General features: G+C 38.2%; 1 protein-coding gene across 2 annotated transcripts in view; it reads right to left on the bottom strand.

Moving 5' to 3' along the window:
• The window catches only part of SLC12A1 (solute carrier family 12 member 1), a 47525-nt gene that overhangs the window by 25407 nt on the left and 3131 nt on the right, over positions 1-18987 (bottom strand). The window contains exons 2-11 of one of the 2 annotated variants that reach the window (XM_009940247.2): positions 16112-16246; positions 15824-15899; positions 11160-11255; positions 9634-9773; positions 9082-9192; positions 8035-8146; positions 7394-7521; positions 4319-4403; positions 2469-2620; positions 782-889 (exon numbers count right to left, since the gene is read on the bottom strand). In XM_009940247.2, the coding sequence (XP_009938549.1) occupies positions 782-889; positions 2469-2620; positions 4319-4403; positions 7394-7521; positions 8035-8146; positions 9082-9192; positions 9634-9773; positions 11160-11255; positions 15824-15899; positions 16112-16246 (1143 nt within the window). Of the gene's footprint in view, positions 1-781; positions 890-2468; positions 2621-4318; positions 4404-7393; positions 7522-8034; positions 8147-9081; positions 9193-9633; positions 9774-10438; positions 10535-11159; positions 11256-15823; positions 15900-16111; positions 16247-18987 lie in introns of both variants that reach the window. The other variant, XM_009940248.2, reaches the window with a different exon arrangement.

The raw sequence follows: 18987 nt of genomic DNA, 5'->3' as shown, positions 1-18987 counted from the left end.
ATCAGAACGTAATTCTGTAAAGTAGTGCTTTCTTGAATCAGAAGTTGTTCACTGTCTGTGAGTTACAGCTTGCTAGGCTTTTGCTAAACAAAAATGAAATCTATCTTAGTACTTCAAGTACATCTACTGCTACAGCATGTAAACATTCAAATAAGGTGATAAGCCAATATTGTACTGTATTGTTATATAGTGGGAAAACAGAATCACAGGCATTTAATACTTATTTAACGGTTAAAAAAATATTAACTGAAGAGCTAAATAGAGTCTGAATTGGAGGAAACTGAAGCACAAATCAGTGGCTTGGTATAAGTTGTAGAGGTTATCTTTCTGTCCCATGCCCTCTGTTCCCATTCTGTCCACGCTGCTGCTGCCCAGACAGCTTCTGGACAGCCTGCTTGAGCACACCTGCCAGCACCTGCATCTTACCGGCCTGAGGGCCCCTTCCTACTCCTGACACTCCTGTGCTTATGGAATGGCTTTCTCTGGGAAGATAGAAGTGGTCCTGAAAGTAGCCTTGAAGCTATCTATAACAAGCACATGTGTATCCCCCACTCCCACAGCAATGCTGAGCTCTGACCAAAGGAACATTACCACTGTCGTACGAGAGTGATAAGACCTGCCTGTTTCTGTTGAAAAACATTCTACATACTGTTTTCCCTGCCTCTTCCTCCCGCATGTGTCAGTGTTGTTTAAATATATGTCACATTTGGCACATAGGGTTCAACTAAATTTTATATGTTTGAAGTAAAACAGTATAAGGAAGTGGATAGTTTAATTTTACCTGGAAAACTTTGGGTGCACTGACAAGAGATGCTAGAGCTGATGACAGAGTAGCAGAAAAGATGCCAGCTGTGATGAGAGGACCAAAGCCAGACACCATGCTCATCACCTTTAGAAAAAAAAGAATGAGAAAAGAATAATCAGGCTTGCATTTGGGTACTTTTTGATCACAGACCCGTTTAAGTGCTATGTTTCTATATGTCTCTGCTTTTCACAGTTTAAAATTCAATATACTACCAACCAACTGTGAAGTAGGGAAATACTATTATTCCTGTTTTAGTAAAAAGCAACGGAGGCATAGCCAAATTTTTATACAAGTATGCAGCTGTCTGCTGAGGCAGATGAGTACTCCATGAGATTTTTTCACCTCTTTTACTAACTGGTTGCTATAAGTAACAGCCTCTATTTGATGGGTAAATTGTCAGCTTGTAGCAAGAAGGGAAAATGGAAATGGCAGGAAAAAGCACCAAAGTATGACATGTGATTGGAAGCACTTTGGTTTGGTTTGGGGTTTTTTTTCTTGATTATTTAATATGGCTAAAAAGGAGAGAAATTGCCTGACTGTGCTGGTGTAACAGCAGGGCTGCAAACAGTAATGCTGGTCACAGTCGGTTCTCAGCCCTCCCAGAGTGGCTGCACTGGCCGCTGCGACCACTGAAGCAAAGGGGTTGTTGAGAAGCACTGGACAAGGAAGCTAAAAGATGAAGTGGACAGATGCTCTTTGTTGTGTAGGCAGTACTCCAGGAAAGAAACCAGTTAATCCTGGAGATTTGTCAAATGAAGATGTATTTTTTTCTGACTTCAGTCTGGCAAAGATAAATGCAAGAAGTGAAGCTCTGGTTATGGCTTTAGGGAGGTCACCGATTTTAAGGATTGCCCTGGGTCTAGGCAGCTGCGGTGGGAGTGAGGATGGCAAATGATCAAGAAAGGAAGGAAAAGTAGTCTGTGACAGAGAGGGCATATCCCTTTTAAGGTGATTACCCAGCCCTGTCATTTAGCAGAGCCAGCTGGGAAAAAAGCAAGGGACTTTGAAAGCTACAAATGGCTTGTTGTAAAGCAAGTGTGGGTGGGTGGTGAGCTCCTCTCGCGGCCGTGAAGCAGAGGGCCTGAACAGACATCTGGGAGCTGTGGTTGTCAGGCTGAGAAGAACTGCTTTACTTTCATGCTTTGCCTAAGCTTTATTTTGAAGAATAAAAGTGGCAGTCTGTCTCTCTCTGGCCGAGGAGAAAGACCTTCTCGCTTGATTTTTCACTTGGCTATTTTTCAATACTTTTTTTAAGAAGTCAGAAGTCCGTTTTTTGTACCTTTAACAGTGACCACAGCACCCCTGAGGTAAAATCGCATCCATGTGTAAAGAGCAGTGAGATGAGTTGCTCATCTAACAGGAGTTCCTGAGGTCTGTGTGAAGTCTAGATTTTGAGTTCTGAAGATGTTGCAACACATACTGGTGCATGGTACTTGTTGAAAGAGGAGGTAAAGACCTTACCAGCGTGCTGGGAAGGCTAGTGGCCGGCAGTATGAAGGTAAAGTAGAATGCAGGGGACTTTTCCCTTTGATTATGCCTATAGTTTTTTACTTTTTTAGGTAATAGGGAATGTCCTGTTGCAGTTAGTTTTTAGCATGGTTTTGCATGTTTTTCTACTGCATTCATGTATTGCTTATGATTATATGTATTATCTCTTTAAAACCTGAAAATTATTCATCAGCCCATAATCACATGGCTGACTTGCACATCTGGAAAAATCATAGCCTAGGCTGCAGGCAGATGATCCATTGCAGCTCATTCCAGGTACAACTGTATCGTTGATGTTCCCAGTAGCATCTCGTACAACACAGGAGGCTGTGGAAACAACGATACATTATTGTTTTCCTTCCTTGTGACACCAGAAGAATATTCTTGCCACACTTTGACTCTCAGTCTGCACACATTTTGTACAACTGCTGCCTTAGTCTCATCCCAAAGAGCAACGTTTCATGCTGGGCAGAGATTACTTCCCTGTAGTGTGGCTTAGTTTCTCATGTTGTCTATAAGCAAATATTTATTTCAGTTCTTTTAAAATAATCAGACAGTTGACTAATGAGGACTAGCATGTTTCTGAGAATAGAGAACCAGAGAGAGATGAACAATAAATTTAACTAACTCAGAAGTGTATTGTCTGCTTGCAACCACTTCTACAAGTGCCAGTATTCCAAGGAAACGGGTCAGTGGGGGTTTTAGGTCTAGGCATATGCTTTGTTTGTTTGTTTGTTTAACAAGAAGACACAATTGCTTTAGAGACCCAGATCCTCAGCTGTTCAAATTGTCACAGCCCTGCTGATACCAATATAGTGAGAAAAACTTTAACAGAAGAAATTATCTATATGCTTTTTGGATTTGTTAATGTTTATGCTGTCTTTTTTTGCTTGCCACCAGAAATGGGAAGAAACAAATAGAGTTAGAGTGCCGATCTTAACATCTTTAGTGGCCAAAATGTAAGTTTATATAGTATCTTCAAACAAGTCAAAAACATTGTTATTGAGAGTCCCAGAGTAACCATTCTCTATTTAGCACACCAATATGCAAACAGAAAGAAAAAAAAAATATTGCCCTGAAAAGTAGACAGCTCTGAAGTTGAAATACAAATATTGCTTGTGAGAACAGAACAGTGCATGCACGCAGTTTTATAATGGAAGGTGAAGAACAACTACTTCAACTTTAATTGCAGGGGAAATTTACATCCAAATAATGCAGTAACCTGAGCTGCGTCTTGACTCAAGTATTCTGACTTTTGCATAAAGTACAAGAACCACAAAAGTCAAGAAGACTTATGATTCATCTCTCAGATAAGGGAGTACCCCGCACGGCTTTCATGCAGTATTGAGGTATTCGCTCATAAGGAAGTATCATTTGCAACACTTTCTCACAGTACTATTAAAATAGAAGGAAAAATCTTTTTCTTGAACAGAGATTTATTGTACCCTTGTAATGAGCATTTAATTGCATATTCATCCAACACAGTTCATGGCTTCAGTACAGGTCTCTTTTTTACTCTAGTGTCCATTTCGCTACCTTGCATTCCAGTATTGTAGAGCAGCTAATCATGCAGTGCATCTTCTTTAAGACAGGCAATTGATTGCTGTCTTTGACATATAACATACAAAATGTGTGTGTTACTCATGAGTGCTTAGTAAGAGCAAGAAGCAGCCATGTGAAATTTCAGTGTGATTGAGGAACAGAAGATCAGCAGATTGATGAGAGGTTCCTTTAATCTTTACTATGCTCATGGATGCTATATGCTAGTGGTCTGTCACTGGATCAAATGCAGAAGTAACCATAGAAGTTATACAAAAGTCCACCTGCCAAACAGGGACTTCTGTTTCTGCTGATTGCTGCTTTTTTCTTTGTGGTTTTTACATACAGTAAAATCAAAACAACTATCTGTACATAATTAATCCACAGGATGAAAAAGCAGTGAAGTTAATCATTCATTTGCATTCCAGGCTTTTATACTTTTTAAACTGTATAAATTCAGACATGAAACAGAGGTTCTGTCCTTACCTGCACATATTGCGACAGCAACGTAAACAACTGTTGTAATCAGAATGGCCAGCATTGTTCCTTTGGGTATTGCACCTTGTGGATCCTAAAAACAAAACAGTGACCCAAAAAACACTGTGAGTTAGTGTGCTGCAGTCTGATTGCATTTGGAATCTAGGGAGTCCTGCCACATTGTGTATGAAGATACCTTTAGAGGGCAGATTTTTATCACTTAGACCTGCACCAACATTTCCTGTCCCTGCATGCAGATAGTGAAGCGGTCCTGTGGTGCTGTGCTCCTGTCCTGGAGATAGTGAAGGATATTCTGCAGGAGCGGAGGTCACATTCCCAGCAGTGGGAGAGTCCTGAGCTCTGCATTGCTGGGAGCTCCAAACTCTCTGTACATTGCAATGGGCTTTATTTTTAATGTTTAATGATATAATGGGTAAACAGTGACTGAACTAACAATCAAACTCCTGTGTATGACAAGACAGGACCATTTTTGGTTAATTGGTAAGATAGATGAAGATAGTCACCCTGTACAGAATACAGTGCTTTTGTGATTAGCAACTAGTAATTGTTAGTTCTATGTTGACAGCAGTCTACTTTCTTTCACTGTTTTGATTTTTAATTTACATGATTTAATTCAGCTGGGTTATAATGCTTACAGGGTGGCTCACAGCAATATCGGCTTCGATCATGCAACTGTATGTAAAAGTCCAAAGATCTGCATTATACATTGTAATTTTAAAGAAGGTTTTAATACTAGCCAACCTTATAATTTAGTGTGTGTTTGTTTATGCTAGGAAGCACTCTTTCTTAATTGTCGTCGTAAGTTCCTTTAGCAAGGTTTTTTTAAGTTAAAGGTGTGGAATGAACTTTAAGTCACAGACTTTTGTACTTTTATAACTATGCTCATTGCATGGGGGAAAAACAAAATACAAATTTGGAGTGTCACGTGAAACATGGATGAATGGCTTAACTGTGTTAATAATTAATATATTTTTTAAATGAGGTAAGGATTTATTGAGCTGAAAAATAATTGCAAAGTCACTTCAGCTGCATAAGACCTTTTGCCCTCAGATCATGGTAACTTTAATTTATACAGTTCTGGTGTGCATATCTTAGGTCATTGTTTTCTTTGGAGCCTCGTGCTGCAATCTTAAACACTGTAACATTAAATCTTAGGGTTAAAGCCTCTTACAGCTTTACAACTTTTAAATTTTATCAGTAATTAAACACATATTTAATATGCTGTTAGCACTTTCGGACCCACTCCAAAACCCACTGAAGTCAGTAGGAAGACTGGCTGTTTCTGTAAGTAGGCTTTGGACTAGGCCTCTCCTTGTGGGTGTAGCGGCTACAGAATCCTGTACGTAGGTGTTCGCAACAAATTCTAAAGAAAGTTTGATTTGTCAGTTTTACACTTTATGAATACTTCTTAGCTTGTCTTTTAGATTTCTGGAGAGGCTGGTTAATTTAATTAGACCTGTCTGTCTAATGCATATAAACATGCTCGGTGGGGAATCTGCAGCCTGGAGGACTTGGTTGTAGAAATCCACTTACTGCCAGACTCAAACAACTGCAGAGAGCCAATGGGAGCACCGCTTCCCTTGGTCTGCTCAGACTCTTTCAGATTGCTTATGAAAGAGGCGCTGCTGCTTTGGGAGCTTGCCATGTATAGAGAACACCATATATGGCAAAAGAATTATTTTTGTTTCATAAAAGGATGGAGATTGTGGGAGGCTGATTCAGTCTCACTAGACAGAAGTACAATGATTTTTGCTTTTTAATTAAAAATGGAATCTCATAGATGCTATTAGTGCCTCAGTTTCTACATGTTTCTTTCTGTGCTTGGTTTTGAAAGCAGTGCTCTGCAAACGAAGGAGATGAGGCATGCAACTCAGTGCAAGGAAGGGAAAAAGAACTGGCTGCCAGGGTTGGTAGGATCTGGTGAACTTCTGACTACTGTGCCAATACAGAAATAACAGGCCTTTGGTTGAATCGTTAAGGTATACAAGACAATGTGTCTATATGATCAAGCCAAATAACTTCATTTGACGTGCTGGGGTTATCAAGGAGTAAGACGCATCTTTTTGGTGACTTTTTAAAAACGTTTTTTATTTTTGGTTTTAGGGGGGTGTTTTTTGTGTGGTGATGCTTGTTGTATTTTTAGTATTATATTGCAAGACTTGTGTTATGGATACCCTGGTGCATTTCTGGATTTCCTGTAATATTATGAAATATTGCATCGCTCTGCGATTTACTAGAGGTGTTTTAGCAAATGCTTTGCTGAGCTTTGAATTACTTCAGCTTTGCATTTAGCTTTAAACACTCTTTGCATTAAATACATTGTGCAAAGTCATGAAAACTAGAGGGCACTCAAAGTTAAAACTAAATTCCTGTCTGTAATTTACTGGTATGTTTAGATACTGGAAATACTGTCTCGTAGAACAGTTATACTGCAAGAGGAGAGTGGGGACCTGGCAGAATGGCCACAGCAAGACAATTGGGCACCCTTGGACCTCTTTTCCCTTTCTCTTCAGACTCCTTTCTTTTGTCACAGCTGCAATCCTGCAGCTTTTCCTTTGAGCAGCAGTAGTGACATGGGATTGGGACATACTTGCTTTCATTAAATGCTCTGTTTGCTCTGCCCTTGCTATGACCCTGAACAGAAAAGCCAGTCTTTGCTGATTCTTGTGAGTACAAACATGAGCTTTACAGGTATGCTTTTTGGGATGATGTTTTAAGAGATTTTGCAAAAGAAGAGTGCCAAGAGATACACATGTAATTTCTCTTACGTCATGTGCTGCTAATGGACAATTAATGTTATATTATTACAGGTTATTGAAACATGCTTTTAAATGATATAGCAACCCAAATCTAAATGCAGTAATTTGTGTACATAGCCTTAATGCATGATGAGAGAAAAAGTGAACTGATGTCTTTAAATCATAAAACAGGTACTCAAAAGTGAGAGTTTTGCTTCCCAGAATAAGACATGATTTAAAACTGAATACAGTGTTGATTCATAATTTGTTTTCTTGTTTGTTTTTCAACCTACAGCTAGTATTATGAAGTTAATGAAATACGTACTTTCAGATCTCCTGAGATGTTGGCTCCTGCAAGAATGCCAGTGGCAGCTGGGAAAAAAATGGCAAACACCGAGAAAAATCCTTCTCCACTTCTGAAATCTGGTCCAAAGTTTTCTGCAAATATTGATGCTGCAAATATAGGTGAAAATGAAACATACCACCAGGATTTGATTCCAAAGTTACTTAATGAATGAGGTGAATAAGCTAGTCTTTCACGTCTGGACATCTGGGTTTAAATCTGTCTCATATCATAAGCAAAGTGAATTTGATTTCCTTAGTGTGGTCCCCAGTAGGATGTTCTTGTCTGCATCTCAGAGCTACAGATCCATATTGAAGTGACAGCAGTGTCACTATGGCACTTGCACTTAGCTCTGCGTAAAAGTTTGTCTATGCTCTGCTGATATATAAATGACTCAAGCTGCAGCTAACTGTGCTGTCAGCTTCAGCAGCGGAGAGACAGACTCAAAATTACAGATGAAATAAATTCCCTTGGTCTGCAAGCTTACTTAAACTCGGGCAGAATATCCTGATCTTGTGACCTTTTTCAGTGGAATCCTTAACTCAGTATGAAGCCAAAAAGAATGCAAGCTTTTTTATGATAGATATGCAATCTATTTTATGATAGATAGCAAGGTTACTTGCCTTGGTAATTAAAAAAGCCTCTTGCCTTCTTTTCGTTGTTGGTAGGAATGACTGTCCCAATAAAGAAGTTTGCAATGGCAACAAGGAGAACAACTAGAAGAATAACTTGAGCCTATTAATAGAAACAAAAAGATTTTCCTGATGATTTTAATTTGCATTGACTGTGGAGATGGCTATAAAGTAAGTTGTCTGTATGCGTTCTCTGTGACAGATTACTAATTTTTGTAGTTTTCGAAAGTCCCAGGAATCAAGATGGCTGAATCAGCTAATGACAACAGCAGATAGTTTTTACTAAGGGGGTTATGAAATATATAGTTGTAATTTAATTTTATGTTAGTTTCTTTACAATAAAAGACAAAATGAAACAGCAAATGCATTAATATCAAGTATAAGACATTTTTATATGGTTATAAAATTTGTTTAGTTGCAGTGGATTGTCACTTCTAGGGTTATAATACCTAATTGTTTTTCTGATTTCTTTTCCAAGTAGTTTTAGTCTCTATCAAAGCAGAATGTAAAAATAAGGGTGCTGTTCTGGACCTGATTTTGATAGCTGTATTCCACCTTCTAAAGTATTTCCTTTTGAATTTCCATTTTGAACTTTTTTACAGGGGAAGGAATAGCAGAAATCGTTAGAGATTAAGGAATGGATAGCAAATAGAGCTCTTCTGCTGAGTAGGGCTTGAGAGAGTACAGGGATAAAACCATACATTCTTTTTACTACTGTTTATCCTGTCAAGCTGCATCAAAAATGAGGGCAAAAGGGGCACTTACCCAAGGCTGATGCCATGAATTATAAAAATCAATATAATCAAGCTGTATCCAGAATACAAACTTCCTCTTCCCTTTTAAATGTGTGTTCAAGCAAGAGCATGGAGTGCTTTGATTGAATGTACTGATTAAACTTCTATTGCTTTTAGAAAGATTAAGCTTAAACTGAAACTGAGTGGTTTTGAAAATTCCACCTATTGTGTAGAATTCCTCACACAAAAATGCTGTACAGTACTCTAATATACTGCTTGCTTTTACTTTGTTTTAAAGGTTTACCTTTGCTTCCCATTCCATGCCAGCAACAGAGATGCCGAGAAGACATATAACAGTTATGGTACCTATTATTCTGATGTCATTGGACTCATCTACCATCAGTGTATCACTCTCCTGAAAACAGTAAGAAATGTTATTAGAACCAGCCTTTCTATGCCCAGCTGGTGGAATCAGGTAAGAAGGTGAAACAGAAAACAGTGAGCTGTCAAAGTTTCAGATATTTGTGAGACCAAGTGTCTGTATTTCACATTCCAGCTGGCTTTCTGTAGTTGTGGTTATTTGGCTGTCTAATTAGATGTCTGTTCCTTTTCTGACTCTTGTTGAGAAATGTATGAAATACATTCATAAGGTAGAAATAATGGAGAAGCACTCGATGGCATGTTTAGACAGACCAGCTTCTTCCCCGCTGAAGATGTTCCTCAAGCCTCAGCTAAAAAGTATCACTACTTAAACAAATACATAAAACAAATGGACAAATAGACCCCAAACCAAAACAGCCCCACAAAACAAAAAACCCCAACAATTTAATCATATATATGAAACATCTACATTTACCTTAAGAAGTTCTACAACTGTTTCAGCAAATCCAACTACATACATAGCAACTGCCACTGCATTTGCAAAAGCAAAGATAAGTCCTATAGATCCACCAAACTCTGGGCCAAGACTTCTGGAGATGAGGTAGTATGCCCCACCTGCAGACAGAATTGATTGTTATTTCAGCAGAACTAAATGCTCAGGTTTTGCTCATTTTTCTCACATAAATAATACTGCAGGAATCTCTGCTTTTAGCCTAAGAATTAATCATTATTTGCCCTATACTAATAGAGGATACTAATAAAAAAATGTGCTTTGTACTGATTGTGCCTTCAGACTTTCTGAATGTATACCTTTCTGTTGCAGAAATCTTTTCAGTGCAGATTAGTGTGCAAAACTGGACCATCAAATAATTTTTCATGATACATAATATAGTGACACAGAGCAGAGAGAACCTCACTTTCAGACAGGTTCTAAGTTTCTTCTATCTATCCCAATGTCAGCATGAAAGATCATACTCTGTGGTACATTGTTAAAGCTCCTGCATAGTGATGCAGTGAATCTTTAATCTTTTTTGCAGATCACCATAAATGCAGCATATTACTTAGTTAATTAGTTTATCTCATCTGATTGGGACTTGATATTTATTTTCAGGAAGTGTCTAAGTTTATATACATTTTAATTTATGGTTGATCCATTGAGAGTTATCACTCCAAATGTATTTATTATTGCTTTGCTTATAACACAGTTAGGTCAATTCCATTTATTTTTCTAATGCTAATCTGCAGATTTTTGTATTTTTCATGAGATTGTATTCACTTACCTCCTCTTACTACTCCATTAGTGCAAATGGCGGACATGGAGATACCTGTTAATGTTGTTACTACTACACTCAGACAAATAACTATGATTCCAAGACCTGAAAGATCCGAAAAAGAAAGTATATTCAAGTGTATTCAAATACCTGTTCTGCTTAAATGATGTAATAAGAATTTGCCATTTTCCACAGAGGTTAGAGACATGAGTTATAACTTTAAGGCTCTGAAATGCACTAAGACTTTGTTTCATAAAATACCTGACATGCACTTTTCCAGCAAAATTATTTACTCATCTTCCAAGGAGTGGCTGAAATGTAAGGAGTTTTATAAAGAAGGTATTAAAATGAAGAGATCCACTGATCTGCATCAGACTCTGAAATGAGAAGAAGAGATGCCTCATACTTAGTTTGTTCAAGGATGTCCAGCCTGGAATGCTCTGAATAAGAAAGACCTGCTGAAAAGTAACAGAAGAACTCCGTGAAAAGCCAGAAGCCATCCCTCGCTCAGCTGCAGGCAGGAACATCTGAAATGCACTTCACAGACTGAACTGAAATCTGGGATTTATTGAAAGTGACAACTCAAACGTGCCATAAATTGTGATTAGAGGTGGCTAGAATTGTTACCTTCCGTTCCTTTGGTTTATCGTCCCTCTGGTTTGCCTCATGTGAAAATAATACATAAAGACCTTTTGGGGCTTGAAAGCATTAGTAACCCTATGATTTTTACCTCCACGGACAAACCCATTAGTTGCTATTGCAGAAGTTGACAACCCAGTAATTGAGGTTACCATCGTGGCGAGAAGAATTATGATTACTCCAAGACCTGTCAGTAATAAGAAGATAAAATATTTTACTCATGTTCCATGAATCCTACAAATCATTCTCTTTAAATTGAATTTTCAGGCCAGAATCAGAGCAATGAACTGAAAAGATGTCTTGTTGACCACTTGCAGTTTGCAGAACACTTCCAAGCAGTCCATGTCATGGTAGTAAAATATTCCCATCAGTCTTCAAGCAGTGATTCTTTCTGATAGGAGTAGCCTAGCCAGAAGTTCTCATGATTTTCAAGGCGGGAGGAAATGAGCAAATAAGTATCCCTTGGCATGGATGCTTATATCTGCCTTTAGCATACATCCTGGCTGTTTAAAGGAAGAGATCAACACAGTAACCAGAGATCTCATAAGAATGCTTCTGTCTTTCATCAGTTAATTAAATCTTGAATCAGAGAAAGACTGGCTGTATAGTTTCATAGTGCACCAGGACAGAGTCTAGCAGTTAGAGAGACAAGACCTGACTGCGAGCCTTCTATAGCCTTACGTGCCAGGCTGTCAAGTGCTGCACTGACCCACTCTCTCCTCATCTCCCTCTTTCCCTGCAAAAAGTAGTTTTACTCTAACACAAGACAAACATTTGCTTTTTAGATGCCATTTACTTTAACAGGTGGCCTGTAACATCAGGTCAGCCTTAGAGAACTTAGAATCTTTTTTTTTTTTTTTTTTCAAAATCTGATATCACAGGATCATATAATTAAACAGAAATAATTAAACATCTGAAGTCCAGTGATAGATGATTAGTTATAGGTGAACTGGGTTTCAGTTTGAGTAAGAGACTGAAATCTGAGTATGTTTCAAGTCTTTGGCTATATGGGCAGGATTCTGTTAACTTTGTGAAACTGTGCTAGAGACTAGAAACTATATGAGTAGGAGGTGCCTAGGGTGATTTAGAATCATAGAAATGTTGGTTGAAAGTAACTTCTGAAGGTCTGTATCTCAGCCTCCCAGTCATAGCAGAACTATTGCCAACACAGGATTAAATCAGTGATGGCTTTGGCTAGCTGGGTCTTGAAAACTTCATGGACAAAGATCCCACAGCCTTTTTGGATTACTTGTTCCAGGGCCAGACTGCCTGCCCAGTGAAAAAGGTTTTTTTTTGTGTACAAACTGGGCCTCCCAAGCTACAATTGCAGCCATTGCTTCTGATATATTTTATGGCACTACCAAGAAGAGTTTGGCTCTGTAGTTCCAGAATACTTTCTTGTTTCAAGTCAAGTGAAGAAATAATATGACATTTTTCTCTCAACTTTATTACTTCTATTCCCATTTCTATCTAAGAGAGGAGAGGAAAAAAAATGGGGAAAAAAACCCCCAAAACAATTAGAGTTTGGTGCCAAACATGGAATCAGTTCTTAGTTTTATCTGAACTTGCTAATACTTATGCAATAGCTCTCTTATTTCCTTAAGGCACATAGGTGTTCAGTGTGGAACTGAAGATTATACACTGCTTGTTGCAATATTTATTGACCAGGGCTTGTCCAAAACAAAGCTTGCATCCTAGAACTGACATCCAGCTAGAAGTACTACAAACATATTGATTTATCTGCTGTATTTCAGGCTTCCAGATCAGATTCCTGACCAGTTCATGCTGGATGGTTATGGACATCCAATCCCTGAATGAATGTTCTTTGCTGCTTAAATTATAGCCTTGTTGTCACAATCCTTTAAGATAGAGCAATGTAATGTGTGCGATACAAATAATGTATAACATAGTGTAGGATATTTAAAGTGATTTGAGCCTCTAATCATGTTTATCAGACTGATTTCTGAACTCTTACTTTAACTAGTCATGTACCTATTTTGTATGCAGGTCTGTATAAAAATAATCCAAATGGTCATTCCTTTTGGTCAGTTACTGTTACATACAAGGAAGTTGTTAATGCAGCTTTTGTGCCTGAGGAGTGGCTGAATATGACTTTTAATCAGCTGTTAACTTTAAATTGAATAAGTTAGACATATTATTCTTAAAGTACTTTTAAAATTATTTGGTAAGTGCACGTGCATCCTAAGTATTTTTCCAGGATTTTCTATTGCATTTCACAATTTATGTCGTTAACATGTATATGATAAATAGGATCAGATATTTATTCGATAAGAAATAGCTGCTTGGGAAGGCTTTAATGTTAATAAAAAAAAAATTAACTCTTAAGGAGAAAAGTGCATAAAATGAAGTGGCGCAACCAAAATATCATTGTAATATAATGCAATGTATCATAATCGTAATATCCAGGGCCAGATTTTCAGTTAACATAGACTCGGTGGTTTTGCCTGCCTTTGGCTAACATTCCACGTATAGGTACAAATACAGATTTTGGAGAGTTCCCAAATGTTAGGTGGAAATACCAGACTGGTTTTGGACCCGGAACATTGTCAGGACTGTACTGTCCCTTTTTTCCCAGCTGATGATAAACAGAGAACCTCGTTGGAAAGTTATTTCTTTTTTCCCCTGGAAGGATTTTTGCCCAATACAGCCTATCAGGATATGGAAATAATTGGGTTTTCTTTCTTTGGCCCTGTAATGATGGGGATATAAATGGTGCCCAGATGGTGGTTTAACTGACTCATTTAATTTCCATGTTAGTAGCAGTACCCAGTGAAATCCCCGAGCCTTGGTGATGATGAGCTTCCATCACTGTTCTCCTTAAGCAGCTTGGCAAGGGACTTAAAGCTCATTGCTTATAAGACATTCAGAAAATGCACTGAGAAATTATTCAAATGGAATTTGATGTCTCATTTTCAGAAGTAAAACTAACCTCCTTACATAAGGCATGCAATTTTAAAAAGTAACAGCAGCGCAATAAACGATAAGAAAGGAGGGTCTGCTTATCAATGAATTAAAATGGTAAAATAAAATGTGAAAGCAGAAAGTCTGTAACTCCTTTTGGTACAAATTAATGTTAAAATCTGATTAAAGTTTAGATTGAAACCCAGGCATATGGCTGCTAAGTAAGTTGTTCTAAAATGAATTACTCTTGCCTATGGCTATTCTCACACCTCAAAACAAAGTAATACTTCTTGATGATCTCAATAAGTTACTAAACTGCCCTTAAAAACTAATTTTGCATGAAACCCCAGAGCAAAGTCTTGGCAATATTAAGATGCAGAATTTTCATGGCAAGGCATATACTTATGAGTGCCCTGGGCTGTATGCTCTCATTTGGTATGCATCATAAAATCAGCAAGCACCCCTTTGTCAGGCACAGTGCTAGAGCCACGCATGGAGCACTGCAAACGTAGGTAAAGGTCTTCCGCTTAGTTCTGGAACTTTTTTTGGTTTCCTATTTGTGTCTCTCTAAGTTTGTGGCTGGAATTTTTCATTAATAAGCATTTAATTTGTTTATCTTTTTTTAAAAGCTCGGTCTTGCTCATGTGAAACTTCTGTGAAGTTTACTGTTTTGTTGGAAACAAGACTTCAGCCATGCAAAATTTTGGAGGTGTTTTGATTCAGTATTTCATTTCAGTTCCATTAACAAGGAAGTGAATGATAGTTATATTCAGTATGAATTTGGGCACCAAGTTTTATCCAAGACCAGGACAGCTGATGCCCCGAGACCAGAGTTTGGACTCCAGCTTGTGTCTGCTTAATATTTCCATTCTGTGAGAATCCAGACTGGAATACTTGCCATCCACCTGCTGGATTGCTGCTTTCTATGACATCTGGGTGCCAGTCAAAGATTAGGGCCCCATTATTCTAGGCTGTGTGATCATGAAACACAGAGTGACACTGTCATCACAGTTCACATTTCTGTGCTTCCCCAGAGCAGCAGCTCTAAAAAGGAAGTTGTACCACACAACTACTGATACGTTGCACCTCACTGCATTGCTCTGCTAGTTGCTGGAGATTCCTGGAGTGTTGTGAGCCCTTTCCTCCCTCACTGGTTTCATTGAACACTTAACAACATGTTGGACGGAAGCCTTGGGGCCCAGTCTCCCTGGGGCTGGGATCTGGGGTTTGGATTAATTAAATTGCACAATGAGGAAGCAAAGATACAGCACATAATGAAGTGTACTTCGTTAGCACAGTTTTTAAAACTTAGTGTTTCATAGTACACTAGTATCTAGTGCTGTGCTACTGTTAAAAATAACAAAATCCTGCTGAGATGAGACCTCCTTCCAGTTCTGTTTTCATCTTTGCAGAGAAGTGTGAAGAAGCATTGTTTTTAATATGTAGATGACAAGGTTTGGGATTCACAGATAAGCAAAGTGTGAACTCTTAAAGGTTAACTCTGTACGCGCATATTAGAAATTGGCCCGAGTCATGAAGTTTACATCTGTTACAGGATCTAAATACAAATTTCACTAAAGCTTAGAAATATTCAAATGTGATGATCATATGCATAGTTAACAGATCTGTGCCTCTAAGCAGTAATTTGGCTGAGAGTTTGGAAAATTCCGATAGTTTGGAGGATTAACATCTTTTACCCTGGCAAGCATTTGAAAACATTATTTAGTTCAACGTGCAAATGCACATCTGAGATTATATATTAATCATGAGCATGTATAGTTTATTCTCTTTATCCCTTTCACTGTTGAAAATGATATTAAATAAGATACATACCAATTCCTGCTTGACCTACAATCCAGGAAAGTCGAATAAAAAGCATCACACCCCAAATATTAAGCATACATCTCACCTAGGTTTTAAACAAAAAATACTGCATTAGTGAAATGTTTAAAGTAATGTTAACAACCAGAAAGGTGATAGTGTGCATTGCTGGCTTTTAAAAAACACCGCAAGCAAGTCCACCTCCCTCTCTTCCTTCTTAAAAGACCTTAGTGTTACAGAACTAATCTTAAAGTTTATTTTCTTTTAATTTTTTTTTAGAAATGCAGATGAGTTTCTCACCAGCACACCCTTCACCCATCCGAACTTGACAAATCCTGTTTTGTTTTCTTCTTCCTTGCTGACTGGTGTCTCATCTCCAGCAGTGCTTTCTCCATTAGCCACTCTCTCAGCTGAGCCGGTGCTCACAGCTATGTTCTGAAGGATCACACAAAAAACAAATACATATTTGTGCCAAGCAGAGGACATCTGGCTGCATAAGAGATACGTGGAATAAAGGAATTCTGAAGAAGATCAGATTTTACTGTCTCTGGAGTAGAGTGCAGTATTCTGCTCACATCAGGCATCAGCAGGTGGGCTTGCTAACACCAAGAAAATATTACAGAATCACTTAAGCAGACTAGATGCATTATTATCTGATGCTAAATAATTTTGTTGTAAACTATATTCAATATATATGTTGTGTTGGTATGTTAGTACAGCGTCTAACATAATGAGGGATTCGTGGTTGGCCTCTACATGCTGCTGCAACAATTTATGAATAATGCTAAGTGTAGAAACAGGGATAATTGCTCACTAGTGAAGAGAGACCTGGCTGAGTGTTGCATGGCAAAGCTATGTGATGAACTCTGATGTTTTCTGTTGCATAAAGTACAAACAAAATTGCAGCAGCAAGTGGGTAGCATATTCCTTAAAACAGTCAAAGAAATGCCGGTAAAATGTAGTAAATAATGCAGTAAAGGAATAATCCTTTCTGTGGTTTAGCCACCTCTAGTATAACCATAGTAGATAGGATTAGGAAAGGCCATATTTGTGGTGTAACCAGAATAAATAGCCCAGAATTTTGGATTGTTCACATCCAGTTACAGACATAAATCTGTATTTTATCTCTTCAACTCTTCTGCCCCAGAATCTTTGAGGCAATTTAACATCACAATATGTTTCTTGTGGCTTGAATAGGAATTAATTAGTCACAGTACTGAGGTTTATACTCATTGTCTTTGCTGCTTTGTTTCTTTTAATTTTTTTTTTTAAATAACATTCTGACTGATTTTGCGAGGAGTTGGCATTAGGTTAACTATTGCCAGGTATTGTCTGGGTCCTCTGCAAAGACCTTCAGGAAGGACCATAGCCTGGCAGAGGGTCAGGAACGTGTGTCACTCCTGCAAAGGAATCAAGATGCTTTTAGGGTTTGGAGGGGTGTGAAGATGTTTCCACATTAACTAAATAGGTCAAGGAGAGGAAACATTTGTGATTCTGTGAAACATGAAGTTTTTTCATCTTGCTTCAAGATGAAAAACATCCTTGCTTCAAGGATGTTTCCATATTTTGTCCATGGGCTAGAAAACCCCCAACAAACAAAACCAAAACAGACATAAAGACCAACGGTGTATTATGCTTATGATGATGTTTGGACTTCCTCCCCCCTGCCATGGATGGGGGCTCTAGCTACTACAATGCAAGGTTGTAGAATGCCTTTGAGACAATAAATCCAGGATTGTGCTCACAAATGAGAAATAAGCGACTGAATAATACATTTTGACATGGATTAAACTTGGTGCCTATTGCCCTTTTGGCCCTAAGTGAAATGGGAATACAATATCTATTGAAATCCTGTGACTTTGAGCTCCTGAGTTACTTAGGGTGAGAACTGTCAAAATTCTCTAGAATAATAATGGATGTGTTTGCTCAAAATACAGTAAATTATTAAAGTGAGTTAAGAAAGATTAGCAGAATAATGTAAGTTTTTTTGCTACAGTGGTTAGAATTTCAAACACACAAAAAAATAAAAGGGTTCAGTCTTTGTACTTGAAACAAGTTGTTTCCTATGTTCTTTGAATTAATTTGTGCTCTCTATGCCATTACCATAAATTATGGCCTTAAACCTTCCATAAATGCATTTTAAATTGGTGTGCTTTAGTGAATGATTGGTTATTTACCAAGCAGCTGTACCTGCACTACTCATGCATTAAGGATGTGGAATAAAAGTGACAGAACATTTTGAAAAGCTACCAAACTACACAGTTAACTGCTCTTAAAAACCCCCACATTTTCCTTTCCTTGTTTCAGCACAGTTTAGCATTCATCTCTCCTGGGGATAAAGATGATGAGCTCATCAAGTCTCCATAACAAGTGTGGAGAATAGCCAAGACGAGGAAAGGTGAAATGATTTCTTATGTAGGGTAAATATTAAGCCCAAGTAATTATCACCAGCCATCAGCTGTGAAGTAGCACTTAGACTATTTTGGGGGGATTTAATTGGTGTTTTATGGCTTAATGTGTGCAAAAAGTGACACATCTTGCTAAAAGATGACACACATTTGACTCTAGCAGTATGGAAACTCAATATTTGAAGTTCCTTTCAGCCTGCCTTACATTCTGACATTTGAAAACTTACATGTTAAAAAAGTGTGTTAAATATTAATATTTATCTTCTGATGTTAAGCCCAGCATCAAAGCAAAATAGGAATGCTTATGTGCTGTTTAGAAATCTGAAGTCAAATGTTTCTCACTTCTTATCAGAATCTGGCAATGGGCTTTGACAGGACAGTTGTCTTCAACAATTTCAGTTTCAAAAAAGGCAGGGGTGAGGAGCGTGGGATTGCCTTGGGGTATGGTGTGGTATGCCCAGATTTTAGTGTTAAAGAAAAAAGGAGTAAAGCATCTTCTCCAGAACTGCGTCTTGGGCTATTAGTCTAATCCCTGTACACGCTTACTGTGGCATGTCATCCCCTTCGCAGTGGTGGCTAGAGAGCCTGCGGCACACTGGGGCTGGTGGAGAGGCACCCTATCCAGCTGCACATACTGCTTTTGCCTCCTGATAGGAGCTCAGCCTTTTCATACCATCTCAATTCCTTTCCCGACTAATCTGCTACTTGTTGACCTCAGTTTTGTTCTTCAGAATAAGCTCTGTAGATTGAAGTGATTTGTCCAAGGTC

Source organism: Opisthocomus hoazin, chromosome 10, assembly GCF_030867145.1.
Source record: "Opisthocomus hoazin isolate bOpiHoa1 chromosome 10, bOpiHoa1.hap1, whole genome shotgun sequence".
NCBI classification, from domain to species: domain Eukaryota; kingdom Metazoa; phylum Chordata; class Aves; order Opisthocomiformes; family Opisthocomidae; genus Opisthocomus; species Opisthocomus hoazin.
Note: the sequence above shows the minus strand (reverse complement) of the source record. Positions and strands in the feature narration are given on the sequence as shown.